The sequence below is a fragment of the Dryobates pubescens genome, chromosome 6 (genome assembly GCF_014839835.1).
Source record: "Dryobates pubescens isolate bDryPub1 chromosome 6, bDryPub1.pri, whole genome shotgun sequence".
Taxonomy (NCBI): Eukaryota; Metazoa; Chordata; class Aves; order Piciformes; family Picidae; genus Dryobates; species Dryobates pubescens.
This window is the reverse complement of record NC_071617.1, coordinates 24,300,564-24,318,805: the sequence shown is the minus strand read 5'-3', so window position 1 is coordinate 24,318,805 and position 18,242 is coordinate 24,300,564. Positions and strand designations below refer to the sequence as shown.

Below are 18,242 nucleotides of genomic sequence, written 5' to 3'. Positions count from 1 at the left end.
ACTAAAACCCCACGCAACAAACCAAACTCCAAAGAAGAAATGTCTCTATTTCATGTCCTCAAGAAGTTTCCCTTGTCATGAACCTCCTACAGATCTTCATGAGGCTTCATGTTACATCATGTAATAGGTTTTTCAACAAAGCAACAACAGAAAGATCATTCATCCTTACAAGAGTGCCCCTGGAACAAACGAAGTGGATGGTGGTGGTATACACAGAATTCTTTCCATAAGCATCAATGCACACTGAGCCATTTGTGTAGGTTAGAAAGACATGTCCAGGTCTTTCAACTACTAGCTCTTTGCTGGCAACACCAAGATTACTAATAGAGGTGACTTCAGAGTAAGAACCCTAGGAATAAGAAAAAGCACATTAGCAATTCTAAACTCAGTTGAAGAGCTATTTTCTTCTTTTTGACTGTTTCTATATCACAGTGATTTTGCGTATAGCAGGTTATCTTGACAGTGTTGAAGATAACAGAGGGATAAAATCATAAAATAGAATCATGTAATTGCTTTGGTTGGAAGACACTTTTAAGACCATCAAGTCCAACTGTTAACCTCACACTACCAAGTCATCACTAAAACTTGTCCCTCAGGTACCACATCTATGCATCTTTCAAATACCTCCAGGGCTGATGACCCAACCACTTCCCTGGGCAGACTGTTCCAGTGCCTGACAACCCTTCCAGCGGACAGGTTTTCCTAATATCCAATCTAAACCTCCTCTGGGGCAAATTGAGGCTGTTTCCTCTCATCCTGTCACTTGTTATTTGGGAGAAGGGACTGACATCCACCTTGCTACAACCTCTTGTCAGATTAAACAACCCCAGCTCCCTCAGATTCTCCTTGTAGGCCATACGCTCCAGACCCTTTACAAGCCTCACTGCCCTTCTCTGGACACACTCCAGCACCTCAATGTCCTTCTTGTAGTGAGGGACCCAAAACTGAGTAAGTCTCCAAGGTGTGGCCTCACTAGTGTCCAGTACAGGAGAAGAATAATACTGCCCTAATCCTGCTGGACACAATACAGATCCCCCTATATTTCTCCCCATTTCTTTACTTACATTTCATGTATTTAACAGAGAAGCTCCACAAGCAGGAATGGCTTGGAGTTCTGTTGGGTTTTCATTTTTAGTACAATAAAGGACTGTAGCGCCTTGCAACAGTCATCCTCAGCTCACCACCTTAGGAATTTAGGGAGGCCTATGCCTCATGTGCAGTAAGCAGGATTTAATTTGCACAGCTCTTTAAAATACTGTACATGGAAGCCCCCAGGCATCTTTGGAATTGACCTTACAGATCTGCCATGCTTAACAAAACCTAAAAAGCACTAGCAGAAACCAAGCATAAGAACAGCAGTTGCTGCTACTACCAAGGTCCAAATTAATATTCACTTCTGCAAGACAGCTAGCATTTCATACTTTAAAGAAACTATTTGATATGTTAGCAACAAAGAGAGGAATATAGCTCCAAAGCAGCTTTGTCTACAAAGACATGTGCCCCCCCCCCCCTTTTTTTTTTGTAAGCAAGTCTGCATTTAGGTTGACTCAGTTTTAACACCAGTATCTTTGGCAATGAAGTAATGAAACCCTAATGCATCTCCACAGATAAAGTAAGTAGCCTTACCTAACAAGGACTAACACAAGCACAGGGAACTAGTCACATCTGCTTCAAGTGCCATGACAGTGATGTACAGATTCAGTCACTCACACATCCTCTTCAACTATATGGAGGAAAGGTGTTCTCTCCATTTTGAAGGAAGAATTCTGACAAGTTGGTGAGCCTCTAAGTCCAGCTTTCCCCTATAGCTTTGAGGAGCACAGCAGCCTGGCCTTGGGTAAAATGTCCATTCAGCATATCATGATAAATTGCTATGCTCCAGTAAAACACAGAAGTAGAAGCCCATAACCATCAACCCTGCTGTTTTGATTATTTCTTGCTTGGTAACAGCTGCCTAATCTACCCCCCAAAACCAAAGCAAGCTCAGAGAGGCACGAGAAAACACATTTCTTCCATAGTTCAAATCTAAAACAAGCCAGAAGCAAGCAAGAATATCCATGAGAGCAGTCTGTTTCTAAAGAAATACTGGTAGTCTCTAAGACCACAGCAGCTCACATAGAAGAGTTTGTCTCTGCAACACAAGACAGAGTCACACATGTGACTGTCAACAAGGCTGGTGAGAGGCCCTGAGCACAAGCCCTACAAGGAGAGGCTGAGGGAGCTGGGGTTGCTTAACCTGGAGAAAAGGAGGCTCAGGGGAGACCTCATTGCTGTCTACAACCACCTGAAGGGGGGTTGTAGCCAGGAGGGAGTTGGTCTCTTCTCTCAAGCAACCAGCACCAGAACGAGAGGACGCAGTCTCAAGCTGCACCGGGGAAGTTTAGGCTTGAGGTGAGGAGAAAGCTCTTCACTGAGAGAGTTGTTTGCCATTGGAATGTGCTGCCCAGGGAGATGGTGGAGTCACCATCCCTGGAGGGGTTCAAGAGGGGATTGGATGTGGCACTGGGTGCCATGGTTTAGTCATGAGGTCTGTGGTGATGGGTTGGACTCGATGATCTTTGAGGTCTCTTCCAACCTTGGTGATACTGTGCATGTGGGTAAGTCCATACTATGTCAAACATGATATGGATGCAATTGTGAAAATTAAAACTTTGATCTTTGAAGATATGGACAAAAGGTCTACCAGTCTGCAATGATTATGGATAAATAGAACACCATTTTTCACAAAGCAGCCAGAATCCATGTGCCTATCTTGCACAACCCTCATTCTTGCCCACTCAGCAAACGCTCTGGGATGGAAAGGCTACTCACATGCTCATATTGATATTTCATCTGACAGACAGACGCGCGCCGGTCACACCCTGGGACAGCAATCAGCGGCCGACAGACATTTATGTAGTACTTCTTGCGCTCATTTGGTCTTGAATTGTCCATGGCATACCAGTTTTCACCTCTCTTCTCAGATTTTGCTAAGCTGAGCAGGAAGAGAATGTTATTACATGACAAATGTATTTTTCATAGATTCTCTCTCGCTTTCTCTGTCAGCCTCAGGAAACAGAGCAAGCACTAGGCACTTCAGACAGCTTTTTCCCCATAAAGTGCTAAATGTTAAAAAGAATACTCCTAGAATGTAGAGCACAGTTCACAGAGTAGCAAGCTTTTATTAAGCAAAACCATCAAAAATGTCAACTTACATCTTAGGAGGCGTCAATATACTAGAGGGAAATGATGTCTGAATTTCAAGATACTTGCAGTTAAGACTACCACAACAAATGCAGTTTCTAGTGCTGTCTATGCAGGAACCAACTTCTGGCTAATAGCTTAGCACTGGATGAACATTAAACTATGAGGGCGAAGTTATGTTGTCTATGCTACTTTCCTACCTTGACAGGTCATACTGGTCCATGGTGTTGGGATCTGTCACAACACATTCCAGTGGCATTTCCGGACAAGCATGTTCAGTGTACCACCTGAAGTTGTACGTATAGCTATCTTCTGTCTAAAAAACAGCAGAACAGGCCAATGGCAAAACACTTTGGGACTCTCAACTACTCTTTTATATGTTAAGCTTGTTATTTCTCCTTGGTTTTGGGATATAAATTCTCAGACTGATTTGCATAGGTCTGTTTTGCTGTACACCTGGTCATTTGCTGTGTCACCAAAAATACTCTTTCCAAAAATAACAAAACCAGAGCAACTAGAGCAATGTAACTGCTGACTGCTATGTTGAAGGACACAAAGTCCTACTACTTGTTACTTCTCAGCTAGTTTGGTTTTTTTTTCAGATAGAAATGCAAGATGATTGAAAGTATTACTAATTACATGTCCCAGAGACTGAAGAGTGAAGTAAGAAGCCGGATCTCAGTGAACAGCTTACTGATCAATGTCCAAGACAAGCTTTACGGCTGCAACAAGAGGCAGATATACTAAGAAAAATAACTATTTCTCTTTGCCCCCTTTATTGATTCTGGACATTTCCATCCATGAATCTCTGCTTGCAATAGCTTAGCATCAATTATTGTTCAGATTTTGGGATGGAGAACATTCCATTTGTCATATAGAACATCTTACCTGATATTCAGGCTGGCCTTTTCCAGCCTGTCGGTCACACAGGAAAGTTATAAGGGTAGACCTCTGTGTTTTCTTCTCATCATTGTATGCTGTACCATTTTTGTAGGTCAACTGAATCAGACCATCATAATATGAAAGTCTGGAACTGGGCAGTCCAAGACTCCAAAATTTATCCTTACTGGAAAAGAAACATTAGGCTTTGAAACTGAACAGAACAGAAAACTAATTCTGTCTTTAACAGAAGTCTTTCAAATAGTAAGCACATAGGTAAGTTTATACAAGACACCACGATACAAGAAAATAATTAAATAAGGTTGATTAGGTGTAAGTGAGCTAGGATGAATAGAATGATGCCAAATGGAAACTTAAAACATGAACAGGTGTCCTCCTTTGGAAAGGAAAGGAAGTTGTAGCTTGCTTAGATATCTAGAAAACTTCAACACTCCCTTCTCTGGAAGAGCGACAGAAACATCAAGTTCCGATTCTCCAGAGCAGCATTCTAACTGCAGACAACCTAATGCTGGGCTCAAACAGGTTCTATACAAATACATGTGGAAAGTGAAGAGCTATCATGGCATAATAGCAAGGTTTCTCTCTTGGAAGAGAGCTGCCTTCGTATGCTCTTACTTGACATCAGCTTTGGTTCAGAGGGGGTTCTTTACTTTGACTTAACACTGGCTTTCAGATCCAGTCTGACCACCTTACTCTGAAGAAGGGTTTTAGTGTCTGCTTTGAACCCTCCTTGGCTAAAGAGTAACTCTGAGTCAACTCAAGTACAGGTGCATGTGTTTGCGCTACATCACATCTCCAGCAACAGGCTGATCTGGAACCTGAAGCATACAGACACCATATCAGACATAGCTGGTAGAGGATAACAGTAATAACACCATCAGAACAGCAGTACACACTGGAACTGTGCCTGCACAGCACTTTCAGTAACAAAGAAATAATGCAACATCTAAGCTCTGGATGCCACCTTGGCATATGGCAGTCACTGCTCATAGCAAGTCCAGCAGTACCTTAGGCCAAGCTCTTGGAACCCAACTGGAGGTTGGCAGCAGTTAATCTACAGCCTACAATCCCTATGGGAAACATAAGGGGGAGCAGCAGACTCATTCAATCTCAAAAGCTAGCCGTAAACAAGATTACCTGTGCATGGACTTTGTTTGAAACACTTAGCAGCATAATTACTGCACTACCAAGTAATATTTTGCATGTTAATTACCTGAATCTATTGCAGGCAGCAGAGTATTTTATATGCAGATTGATCTCTCTTGCACACAGACAACACATCATGCAACAAGAGATCTATTACAGACAACAGAAGTAGAGTTACTCACCTTTGTGTTACTTGGCATGCTGCTGACTGTGTGCCACAAAACTCATCTGGCACACTGCCACAGACGTTTATGTAAAACAAGTAGTTGGTAGTATTAACTACATAGTACCCACTTTTCTTGGCAAGAGGTGATAAATCAAAAGAGAAACCTAATCGGAAGGGAATATACTTTATCAGACCAATTTTTTTCTCTCACAGTCAGACACCTAATTCACCTCCCAACCACCAAATAAGCGTCCTTCTATGTAATTATTGTTCCAGAGATATGGATACACTAAAATAATGTTTTCTTATATAGAGAGGACTACTACAGTAAAATATACATTACACCTTGTTTTCTTCCACACACACTAGGGGAGTAAGTTCATGCTGCTCCATACACATGTTTAAAAGTGCTATGGGTGGTTAGACTTGGGCTGAAATCACTTTGGTTTTGTGCATCAAAAGGACTCAGTCTTGTGACAAGTTCTATCCCTCATGGCCTTGCAATTTTCCTAAGAGAAATACATACCTGCCTGAGGATCAGAGACTTGACAGTTATCTCCTTCCGTTTTAGAGAGGACACATGCAGCAGCAGTATACCAATCAAAGGCAAATAAACATATACCCTCAGACATCAAGATTGGAGCACTTTCAAGATCACCTGGTATCACAAGAGCAATGTGTTACATATACAGTCAGGCTGCCAAAAGGAACTAGGATTTTAAATCAAAGTACACTAGCTCTTCCCCAACAGCACAACCTGATCAAATGTTCACGTACCTTGCCTCTGAAAATGTGGACTAAAAGAGAACTAAAAATTTCTTGCACCTCCCTTCCCAGAATAAAAGTTTAGCTCAGTACTGACGATGCACTGTTCAGTCTGTTCCTGACTACTACCACAGCCACTGAACAAATGTTTCCTTTCATACACGTACTTCGTGCTTTGCTACAAAGCAACAGCTTTATTAGAAAGTAGTGTGTAACCCAATCCTAACAGCCAGCACACTTGAAGCATTCAGCTTCTTCATGCTGAAGCACAGGAATATATCTCAACCCACCACACCTGTTTTCCTGGGAAATTGTTAAACCAGTGGGCTATTATACGGAGAATAACAACAACTTCTGCAAATGCTCTGCTTTTCATAAATTGCAAGCAGTTCAAACACAAAATATGCTCATTGGAAAAGAAGGTTAAATTATTTGATCTCAGTTCAGAACCAGTCTTTCCCAATACAACTGTTTTGTATAGCTTCCAGGTTATCTGTGAAGCTGTAATTACTTAAATATACTTTCTTCCAAACATGATTAATCTTAGCTGAAGAGGCTTATTTCAAGGGTCCTTAAAGAGTACTTGTATACAAGGTGAACAGAGCTTAATACCTGCAATTGCATTATCCTCCTAGTGAACAAACCACAATGCTTCAGCTTTTTTCATAAAAGGAAATGAAAGACAAAGGCACATACTAATATTTAGCACTCATGTCTGGGCAAATTAAATGATCTCCAGTTTTTAACTGAATCAGAACACAGCATGCAGATATTCTTACCTGGTCTGCACACTAGAGTGATGACAGTTTTGATTTTTTTGCCACCACCACAGCTGTCTCCATTGGAATAGATAAGTTGAATATTTTCTCCAACCTTTTTAGGAGATGACACAAACTTTCCAAGATTTGTAGTCTTGTTTTGTTTATCTGTAAAGACAGTAAATAAATTGCTTTTGTTTCCCTGTAAAGAAGTTTCCAGTACTAGAATAATATCAACTACCCAAACAGCAAGTCTTAAGAATGCTTATCATTAGGAGCTCATTTTTACCCAAACCATGCTATGAAGCCTAGAGTTCTTTAGTTACAAAAGGCTACTTGCATCATTTCTTCTAGAGTCTTTAGGAGAACAAAAGATACCTAACTCCTAACTTCTGTTACCTAAAGTAACTGAAGACACTCAGGGGATCCATCTCCATTTGCAGAGGAAGTGCCAAGGCTACATGCAGAGCCAAAAAACTAAACTAACCCAAAACACCAAAAAAGGAAAAAGCCAAAACAAAACCAAGGAAAAGACTCACCTACAGAGCAGATAGCAGCAGTATCTGAGCAGTTGGAAGCTCCTCCTTTCTTCCATACTTTATGGCAGACATTGATGTAATAATTTTTCCTCTCTCCTTCTGAAAAACTACTGTCAACAGCTTCCCAGTTCTGGGCTAACTCTGAAACAGAGGGGATTGTTAAGAGCAAGTCATTAAGCTTAACTGTTGTAGCCTCTCCATGCCAAAATGCCCTTTATCACAAGAAACCCCACATGTTTAAAACCATTTAAGATGACAGCAACCAAGGCAGTCATGGATACAACTACTTTCATAAGGCACTCCCTCCTTTTGGTACACTTTTGGGAAGTGAATATCAGAACCCCAGGAATTCAAAAACAGCAAAAGCAGATTAATGCTCAGCTGAAGAATTGCACTAGAAATGGTAAGTACAATCAGGACAAAAGTAACTGAAAGCTAGCTCTCATTGCCATACCTGAGCTGCGAATCAAAGGTGACAAGTCATAGTGTTTTCTCTTATCAGTAACTCTGCAAAGGAGATCTTCTTTCTCTTTAACACATGCATATTTTGTATCCCAAGTGAAAAAATAGGTGCAGTCCACTTCACCAGTAAACACTGGAGATCCTCTACCATCGTTACCTTAACAGTGAAGATGGATAAGCAGATGTTAATTGGGGAATGGGGAGAAAATGAGACTTGAAATTTTTTTTGCTGCACAGGACTTCTATTTGTGGTTTGTGTTTTGGTTTGTTTGGTTGTTGTTTTGGTGGTGTTTGTTACTGCTGACTAAGAAACAAGACTCTCTTATACCTCAGTATTCTTGATCATCAGTGCAAATTTAATATAACAGGGCTACCACACAGCTTACAACAATCCTGCCAGGCACTGAAATTTGTGCTTACTCTAACAATATCTATTCCTTGTACGAGCTGTGGCTCAAAACATGCATTCCTTTGAATGTAAGGTTACTAGCAAGCACAGGAGTCAAATCCTTAGCAGTCATCACACCTTGTAGAACTCACCTGCTGTTTCATTGCATTCAAAGTTTATGACAGTCATTCTCTGAAAGCCGGAACTACATGCATCCCCATTCGGATAAATTAAAGTGAGATCCCCATCAGAGTATCTGAGTAAAAAGTCAGTTTTAGATAGAAACATGGGATCAGACACAATCACACACTGTTCTTCAGGTAACAGAAGTCATACTCTTATTTGTCTCAAAGGAAAAACAAATGTTTGTTCAACATTAATACTGACATTCGGGCAACAAATGTTGCATCCATTGTTTTTTCTGGTTACTTTTCACAAACTTGTTTAGAGTTTAAAGAATGCTCTAAAGCAATTCTAGCTGCGGTGGAGTATCTGTTCCCACTAGTTTATAGCATGGCTATTTTCACAGGTAGAGGAAATCGTATTTCTCAGAAGACCACTCCAACAAGTCTGTCACATGCTCAAAGACAGAATGGAAATTCATATCCAAATAAATAATTTCTGCTTTGCAATCTCATGCAGACTGTTATCCCCAGGAGCCACCTGGAAATCCTGACTATCTAAAAAAAAAATATTTTTAACAAAATCCTGGCCTAGAGCAGTCATGGATACGACTAATGCATGCTCTTGCAAAGGAAGGAGAGATTGCCTTTTGCTACAGACGGCTCCTAAAATACCTGATCCAGACGTCACTTTACATGCAAAACTCAAGGAGGGCAAGAGGTAGCACAGGACAATCTGCAATTTTGACACCAAAGTTTTCTTCCTATCTAGGCAATTGACTCTGCCAATATCACCTGCTCTTTTCTTTGCTAATGCTATCCTGGTATATTGCTAAAGTTTTCCTAGAGAAACTGCACAAAGTTACTTGAATTTTATATCAAATATTGATTACATGACAAATAAGGGCAAAGTAGGAAACAAAGATCAGACCAGTTGTAACAGGGATCAAGAGCCTCTACACACCTTAGGGTTTGATTCTGAAATCTTCCTGCCACTTTTTGCTGGTTATTTGAAGACTTGACTTGGCAAGACGACGTGTATCCCGTTCTGTCCTTACAGATACCTGCAGTGGTTTTCCCACATACATTCAAATAATAATAATACTCCTCTTTGTCATCTTTGGCTCGATATGGTATCACATAATCTGAATGAATAACAACAGGAGAAGTGTTCTAACACACAGCAGAACAGATATAAAAAACAAGTATCTACAGCCACCACTCTTCCTGTTTCCAAAGATGGACCTGGAAAACCAGCTAGTAACATCACAAACACAGAAGAAAAATAGTGATCTTACCTGGAGGTTGAGTAAGTGGTCTTAAATCAATGGAGATATCATGTTGCTCATTAGTCAGAAGACAGCTCTTACTCTCCAGGTAATCCCTGTGACAGGCATACTCAGTAACCCACACAATTTCATACCGGCAATTTGTTTTTGCTGTGAGTTTGGGACCTGCACTCTAATACAGAAGTTAACAGAATTTAAATTACTTACTTGAAATACAATCTTTAAAGCAACAATGCCACATTCCCTTAGGGTCAGTAATGACTAACTTCACCTGTAAATTGCTCAAGAAGTGCAAACATTGTCTCTGGCCTCTTTGATGTTGAAAAGAAATATAACAGCTCTTACTAATGATGTGTTGAACTATTAGAAGTCTAAAGAGCAGTAAAGTATAAGGCAGTAGCAGAAAGACAGCATAAGTAATATTACTTTTTAAAAAGCAGTTTTCCGTAACACATTGACAAAATCAGAATACGTGAGCTAAACTGCTAAGCACAGCTTGTATTGTGTTGGCCTCAACAGCTGTTGACAGAGGGGAGCAGAGATGATGTGCTTTGAGGACAAAGCAGCCTCCAGACACTTGTATTTTAGTAACTTTGATTCCCTTGGTCCAAATCAAGACTGAAACACATTTGAGAATTCTTTAGCCAACATTTCTGTCAGATGTATTTCTGTACTATTTTTGCACCGCTGGGAGGGGTATCTTAGTTCTTCTCACTTTCAAGTGAAGCATTTAGAAATCCACTTTGTTTCATAAAACTGTATTTCTGTCCTCCACTAAAACAACAGGCAGATACACAGATAGGTATCTGGTAAGTTACAGGGACAAGTAACTTTAATAATACTACTCATATTACAAGTGTGCACAGCTGCAGTGATGTATTAGGAAGTGACAGCAGAGAAAAGCCTATGGTTTGTTTCTGCAGCAATGAAAGTGAAGTATGGTACCTATCTAGGTCAGATTAGGGATAGAAGATTAAATCAAAAATCTGCCAGTCAAGAACTCCTCCTTCACTAACCTGCAACCAAAATCATCTCAATGTCAAATGGCAGAGCATTAGCAATAGCTGCTCTGGCCCAATTCAAAGAGTATGGGTTGCTATTATCCAAGCATTGCATCAAAATGATCACTGAAGCTTGGTTAAAACTGTTCTCAAAAAACTGAGTTGCTGCCTAACACTAAAATTTACTTTAAGTTCAGGAGCCTGTTTAGTAAGTGACACTTTTACCATGCAATGACGCTCAATAGCTGTTTGGTTTTTTTTCATGAAGAAGGTCAGATCAATAAAAAAAACATTTAAAGAAAACAGCTGTTAAGCATGCCCTGCCTGACCGAAGATGGAAGAGTGCTCATGAGCCAGCAAAGCTCTGTGACAAGTTCTTAGAAGACTTCCTGAAAGAATGTATTTAGGATCTTGCACTCCTCACAAGCTGCAGACTGGGAAAGTTTCTGTTCTCTTCAGGCCTGAATAAAAAATGAAAGCTAATGCACACAACTGAAACAACAAAGTTACCTCTTCTCCCCTCTTTGATGGGCAAACAAAAGTGATCGTCGTTGCAGGGTTGTGACCGAGGCAGAAGTCTGGCCTTTCTTCATCTCCGTATGTTTTCTCATAACTCAATACTAGCCTAGAAACAGAAAACAGCAAACCAAAAACACAAATTAAGACATTGCGCACTGTAAAGAAGGATATCCTTGAAAGAACATGCACTCTTACCAGAACACACTACAGTAGCTTTGCTCCTGAAAGTAATTTTTATGAAGGACTTAACTTGTAAACTAAAACAAAACCTTCAGCCTTGTAACTGATAGGCCAGAACCTTTGCCCTCCCTATTAATAACAGAGTTTATTCTGCTTCTTTTCTTCATCTTGCATCTGAGATAAAAAGAACACTGCAGAAATCAGTAGGGTACTATTGACCCTACAGACAAGATAAGGGGGCTCAGATGCCCTGAAGCTCAGAAAGACCATCATACTAAGTAAGTCTTCTGAGCCACACTGCGTTGTTCAGACATTTGTTTTGGTGAGTTGGTGTCATCATTTTAGGCCTGTCTGCAGCCAAGTCCACAGGGCTGCTCACACTACTGCCCCAACTCTTCGTTTTCCCTGGTAAGATGGAAAGGAAAAATCAGGAGCAAAATGTGAAAACCCTTCAGGTTGAGAAAAGAAGAATTTAATGGAACAATACAAAGAATGAAGAAAAGAACAGGAATAACAATGATCTAAATTAAGTAATATACAGAGGGAGTGATATAAAACACCAATGGCTCATCCCATGCTGCTGATGCTCGCCACCCACACCAAAAAAAAACACTGCCAGAGAGTGTCATGCATGATATTGTAAGGTATTAAACACACCACTAGTTGGCGTGTTTAATACCTTGGCTGTCCCGACTTCTTGAAGAAAATTAACCCTATCCTAGCTGAAACCAGGATGGTTGGTGTGTCCTGTTTGTTTAGTTTGTTTTTCTTTCAAAGCTACATTTCCAGCACAAAAGGCAGCAAGCAGAACAGAGGCAGCATCAAGGAAACACTTTCACTTAGTTCCAGCTCTGCCACCACCAGGAACAGCAAGTCTTGCATTGTTTATCTATTTCTTCAATTAAGAACTCATTAATGCCAAAATACAGAAGGGTAACATCTAGCCCCATACTCAACATTTAAAATATTCCTATGCAGTGGAGTGAGCCAAATACAGTGCATAAACCCACAGAGAGGCAAGTGCATTTATGGGCCCTCAGGTAGCAGGCAGATGGGGTCAAATCTCACTTCCTGCTTGTTGGCAGAAAGCAGCAATTGTTCTGTGTTTCTGAGAGTTTTGCAGTTCTATAAAACTCTCTCACAATGAAGAATAACATTTTATCTGTTACGGCAGTGCAAAAAGATGCCTGAAAAAGTCTGCCTTGACAGTACTTAAAGAAACCTTTTTCTGCCAATGCTTCAAAATTGAAATGGAATTGATTATAAGATTTGGAAGACTCATCTATTACCAAGACTGCTTTTTTTTCCAGCCCAGATGACTGAAGTGTCCACAGAAGTATCAGCACAAAAAATTACATACCTATCCTTGTCATGAAGTTTAAGCTGTTTGTTTGGATGGCCAACATCATATGCCTGACCTTTGTGTAACAAGCAAGCAGAACTCCCAGCAGGGCAGTTTCTGGTCTCTCCACTTGAACGTCCTGTTACAGAATACAGAAAACAGAATACAGGACTCAGTTTCTAAGTCCTGCTCTACTTGAAGTATCTTGCTATTTTACCTGTGGGTTCCCTCACTTTCATTTCTTTACCCTTTTCTAAAAATACTATTAAAACTGGTTCTACTAAAATGTGAACCCAACAAGACAAACCTGAAGAGCTTGTGATAGGCTCATGCTGCCCTGTTTATGCACAGCAAATTCAGCCTTCCTGACAGAGCAGCTGCAGCTAGTTACCAATTACTAGTACACCTGCTTGGATGTGTAGGGCTTTGAAAACCTCTAGAAGCACACCAAGTATTTTCTGTTTCTTCCCCCAACACCAAAATAATACCAAGCAGTGGGTAGAGTTTTTCTCACTCCTCTGTTTTCTTATAGGCCATCTCATTCAAAGCTGTCAGAAAAACGAGTTTCAGAGCAGGGGAATTTTTAAAGGAACAGACCCACCACTGGAATGTTAAGAGGTTGGAAGGGACCTCCAGAGATTGTTAACTCCAACCCCCCCGACAAAGCAGGATCACCTAGGGTAGTCTGCACAGGAATACATCCAGGTGGGTTTTGAAAGTCTCCAGAGAAGGAGACCTCACAACCTCCCTGGGCAGCCTGTTCCAGTGCTCCTTCACCCTCACTGTAAAGAAGTTTCTCCTCATGTTGAGGTGAAACCTTCAATGATCAAGTTTGTATCCATTGTTCCTTGTCTTACTACCACACACCACCAAAAAGAGATTGGCCCCATCCACTTGACAACCACCCCTCAGGTATTTATGGACCCTTAACAGAGGCACAAAATACATATTTAACTGTAAGAGTGAAAAACACAGCAGGAGTATCCAGCTAAACTAGGCTTTTCAGCAAGCTTCAAATGAGTGGTTTTGCTACTTTAATTCCTTAAGTATACAACTCCCAGCTGACATGAAAGGGGCCATGTACCATTCCTTACCCAAGCACCTAAACACTTGTTTTAGATGCATCTCAGGACATTCACTTGCAACTAAACAACAGCCTGAGCTGGAGTCCAAAGGACTCAATTTCAAGCACATGAAGTGCTATGAATGATCTTGGTCCTATTTGGTGGCAAACAGAAGCAGCTACAGACAAGCTGCATTCTTCTGCTCAGTCCAGTTAAAGTCAACTTTTCTAGCACTACTGGTCCATCCAGAGGAGTGTATCTCTGAACACCTCAACAGATGGCTTCACAGAAAGCATCCTTCAAAACATCAATGTAGTTTGAAATAACAGTGTAAGTACTAAAATATTGATCTTTGCTCATAGGACAGCCTCAACTGAGGTACTGGGGGGCAAAAAATAACTACACTACTAGAAATGTATACACCAGCAGGTGACACAAGAAAGCATTCACACCTATATCTCTGCAGATATTTATGAACAAAGATTCATCATCAGAATCATCCACCAAGTAGTGTCCTGAAACTTGGATGAGAGGATTCAAGTCATGTTTCTTCCAGTCTTCATCAAAAACATAGCAAGGGACCTAAAACAAAAACAAAAAAACTGCCTGCAATCCATGCTATACAAGTAGGCACATATAAAGCCAAGTTAATATGTGGAAAAGGTTTTCACTTTTGGTAGCCCAAATACATAAAGCTAGACTTCTGAAGCTACATACGCTGACCAAAATGAGGCATCCAAAGTTAGACTGTTCTGCTCCAACTTTCAGAAGAGTTTTGCTATAAACAACCATCCTGATCACAGAATAGGTTGAAGAGTAATTTAAAATTCTCAGCTCCACCAATTTCCAACAGATGCTTCATACGATGTAGCAGTTTGGGCCAGGTGCCCCCTGCTGCGGCCACACGCGACACACCTCTGGTGTCCCTAAGGGACCAGCCCAGTGGGTGGACACAGGAAGCTGCATATTTCACCCCATAATGTCCTGCTCCCTACAAAAGCCACCTGCAGGGTCTTGCACTTCCTTTTTCTTCCCTCGCTGCTACCTGGTAACAGGGGGAGCTATCTCACAGCCTCTTGGGCCTCGGTAGGCCCAAGGCCTGGGGGAAGGGCAGTCTCAGATCTGGCCAGCTGAGATTAGTCTAACAGTGGAGAAGAGGGGGGAAGAAAGAGCCCTGGGGGTTTTGGGTGCACCCTCAGGTGGGGATGGGATGTTTCTGGGTATGCTTTGGGATCTCTTTTGTCACTGTGCTTGTGGTTCTCTGTAAAACATTCACTGCTTTTCCATTTAAACTTTCCACCACTTTTGCAATCCGTTTGTCTGAGTCTCATTCTTTTTGCCCGGGGTGGTGGGGAAGGGAGGATTGGCCTTTTCAACCTACCACATACAGCTATGAAAAAGTTAGGTTTGTGGAAGTTACTGGTATTCATTTTCAATGTAGGCGGGTGGTTATAGCAAAATTACCAGAGGTACCAGAGTAGGTTCTGCATCATGAGTAGGGTAGTACATACATTACCTCTTTCACAGGTTTAAACAAGTCTTTTTTGCAAGCCACAAAGGTCCTCCATTCAAAATAGTGCACACACTCTGTTGCCATTACAAATTCAGGGGTACCCTATTTAAAGGAGAGAAAACAATTCTTTGAAAAAACAGACTTTTTCTTACCTCTGCAGACAGAGAGAAATTCATTCAAGAGATTAAGAAAAACAGAAGATACTATGGCCTTTCTGTGATATGCTTTAAGTAACTTGCTGTTAACAAGTGCTGTTAACAGTTTTGTTGGTAAACTCAGGATGCGGGGTGCTAAATCCTCAGTCTGCATTTGTACCAATTCTCAAATTATCATGTGCCAATCCTAATATGCAGTAATTGTACTAAATCTTTTAGAAGTGCTCACTATGCTAACTGATATTGGAAGAGCACCACTCACATCTAGTTACTAGAGAGGAAAACACCAACACAAATGTGTACAAAGAGGTGAACAGCAGAGCAACGCACTTTTACCCTACAAAGAAAAGCAGTTAGTAATCCCTTCTGATGCACAGGAAGAACACCTATTATCTCAGCTACTTATTTTTATGTGCTCCCCTTATACACATCTGTAACTACTTCAAGATAGGGGTTCTACCATAATTTGGAGCTGGATGTTCATCTGAACATCTAGGGATGGCAACAATTAGAGGAAGACAACGATTAGATTTTTCATTCTTCCTCCACCAGTTCAGCTAGAAGCATTTTAGCATATTTAAACTGATTCCCTCCTCATTTAACCCTGCCATAAATGTGCTGGAAACAGGTTGTCCAGACACTATTACAAAATCCTTCTATTAAGTCACATGAAAAGTGTTAGAACTATGCTAACTCAAAGTTTGAAGATTGTTATGATCTGGTGTTACAGCTGGAGTTGAGCAATGTTTTTTTAATTTAAAGAATCACCTGCTGAAACAGATCAGGCAGCACTTAAATCTGGGCTGCACTGGCATTTTGTTTGAATTGGCTAAATTTCCAAGTAGGGGTGTGAAACAGCATCATCAGTGCCAATAGTTACACTTATCTCCAATACACAAATACATCAAGTGATCACAGTCTGTACAGAAGAACAAGCTGTGGTATTAATTAAGTGTATGGGAAGTGTAACTCCAAAAATGCATGTGGAGGTGAACCCCATACACACATGCCCCTAAAAACTTTTCAGGGATCTCCATTCACATTTTAAGTAGATTCTCAAGAACCACCACTTTCCCAGGAGCCCAGATGGACACATACCCACTCTTCATTCAACTACATGCAGACAAAATCTAACACTGCTGTCGGCTATGCTGACCCATAACAGAGGTCACTCATTTTCTTCAGTGTTGTTCTCATAAATAGGGCAACTTGGACACTATTGACATTTAAACAATAGCTCTCATTGTTGATTCATTCCTCCATATTACACTATTAAAAGACTACAGTGCAATCCCTGTAAAAACATTGAAGAGCAGAAGAGCCCATAGTCAGAGCTAACCAGCAGATCTGCAGTTAATTTTGGTACTAAAACTTAACTGGCTCTTCCTTAAGCTATGAAGCTCAGTAACTAGCACATCCAGAAGTACAGCAAGTCTCCTTAAAAAGCAAGTTAGAAGTACATGTCAACTCCATTGAAGGTAAGAACATGAGATTTAGACTCACCAGTGTTTTCCCGCACAGGAAGTTAATGGTGCTCTGAATTTGGTGTGGACTGCCTTGCTGCAAGCAGTTACGTGTAGTGTTGAGTTCCACAAGGGTTTCAGAAACTTTTTTCAAGTTTAAGTCGCCTAGGTTTAGAGTTTGAGGATTTTTTGGAAGAGGGGAGGAAAAAAAAAAAAAAAAAAAAGAAAGTAGTTATAGTCCAGCACCTTCACAGGCTCCAATTTCAATCACTGATCAGCATATTACATATCAGCCTATTTGAAGACAAGTACTTGAAAAGACTGCAACCAAAGACCTTCCTTGCAGTTCTTGTGATTTGTATCACTAGATCCAAGCTAAGATAGTGTTTGGCATCTCTAATCACACATCTACTTTCTCAAAGGTTTTTAGCAAACACTGGAAATTTTTAAAAGCCCAACAGCACATGCCCCTACAAATTAGTCACTATCTTAGAAGCAAGGGCTAAACAACTCTGTCAGACAGCTGTTATGAACTAGTTTCAAGTAACATAATTCATTTCCTTCCATCAGCTTTGATGACATTTATACAAAAAGCAGGAGCACAATACAAGAGAGCCTATCACAATCATAGAATGGTTTGGCTCGGAAGGGATCTTCAAAGATCATCTAGTCCAACCCTCCTGCAATAAGCATGAACTTCAACCAGGAAGTTGCTCAGAGCCCTGTCCAACCTGACCTTGACTGTTTCCAGGGATGAAGTTTCTATCATTTGTTATTCTACCAACCTGTTCCAGTGTTTCACCAGCCTCATTGCAAAAAACTTCTTCAGTATGTCCAATCTAGATCTACCCTCTTTCATCTTAAAACCATTACCCCTTGTCCTATTGCAACAAGCCCTGCTGTAAAGTTTGTACCCATCTTTCTCATAAGCCTCCTTTAAGAATCGAAAGGATGCAGTAAGGTCTCCACAGAGCCTTGTCTTCTCCAGGCTGAACAACCTCAATTCTACCAGCCTGTCCTCATAGGAAGGGTGCCAGTCCTCTGACCATTTTTGTGGTCTTCTTCTGGACCCACACCAACAAGACCACATCTCTTCTGTGCTGAGGACTCCAGAGTGGCTACTTCATGTTAAAACACACACTTGCTGGAACTTTGACCAGCCTATTATCTCCTAACCCAAGGCCAGCAAAAAACACTCTACACCCAAATAATAAAATCTTAACAAAAAGGGGAGAAGTAAGCCAACTGCAGGAAGCAGGCACAAGAACCTCAAAAATATTCTATTGA

General features: G+C 40.8%; 1 protein-coding gene across 1 annotated transcript in view; it reads right to left on the bottom strand.

Annotated features, from left to right (window-relative positions):
• Positions 1–18,242, bottom strand: part of IGF2R (insulin like growth factor 2 receptor) — a 50,905-nt gene that overhangs the window by 29,978 nt on the left and 2,685 nt on the right. The window contains exons 2-18 of the mRNA XM_009908821.2: positions 16,996–17,120; positions 15,341–15,439; positions 14,277–14,406; positions 12,779–12,899; positions 11,230–11,344; positions 9,728–9,890; positions 9,394–9,574; positions 8,460–8,563; positions 7,912–8,076; positions 7,458–7,598; positions 6,940–7,086; positions 5,922–6,053; positions 5,412–5,559; positions 4,072–4,249; positions 3,384–3,499; positions 2,812–2,974; positions 170–349 (exon numbers count right to left, since the gene is read on the bottom strand). Of these exons, the coding sequence (XP_009907123.2) occupies positions 170–349; positions 2,812–2,974; positions 3,384–3,499; positions 4,072–4,249; positions 5,412–5,559; positions 5,922–6,053; positions 6,940–7,086; positions 7,458–7,598; positions 7,912–8,076; positions 8,460–8,563; positions 9,394–9,574; positions 9,728–9,890; positions 11,230–11,344; positions 12,779–12,899; positions 14,277–14,406; positions 15,341–15,439; positions 16,996–17,120 (2,408 nt within the window). The remainder of the gene's footprint in view (positions 1–169; positions 350–2,811; positions 2,975–3,383; positions 3,500–4,071; positions 4,250–5,411; positions 5,560–5,921; positions 6,054–6,939; positions 7,087–7,457; positions 7,599–7,911; positions 8,077–8,459; positions 8,564–9,393; positions 9,575–9,727; positions 9,891–11,229; positions 11,345–12,778; positions 12,900–14,276; positions 14,407–15,340; positions 15,440–16,995; positions 17,121–18,242) is intronic.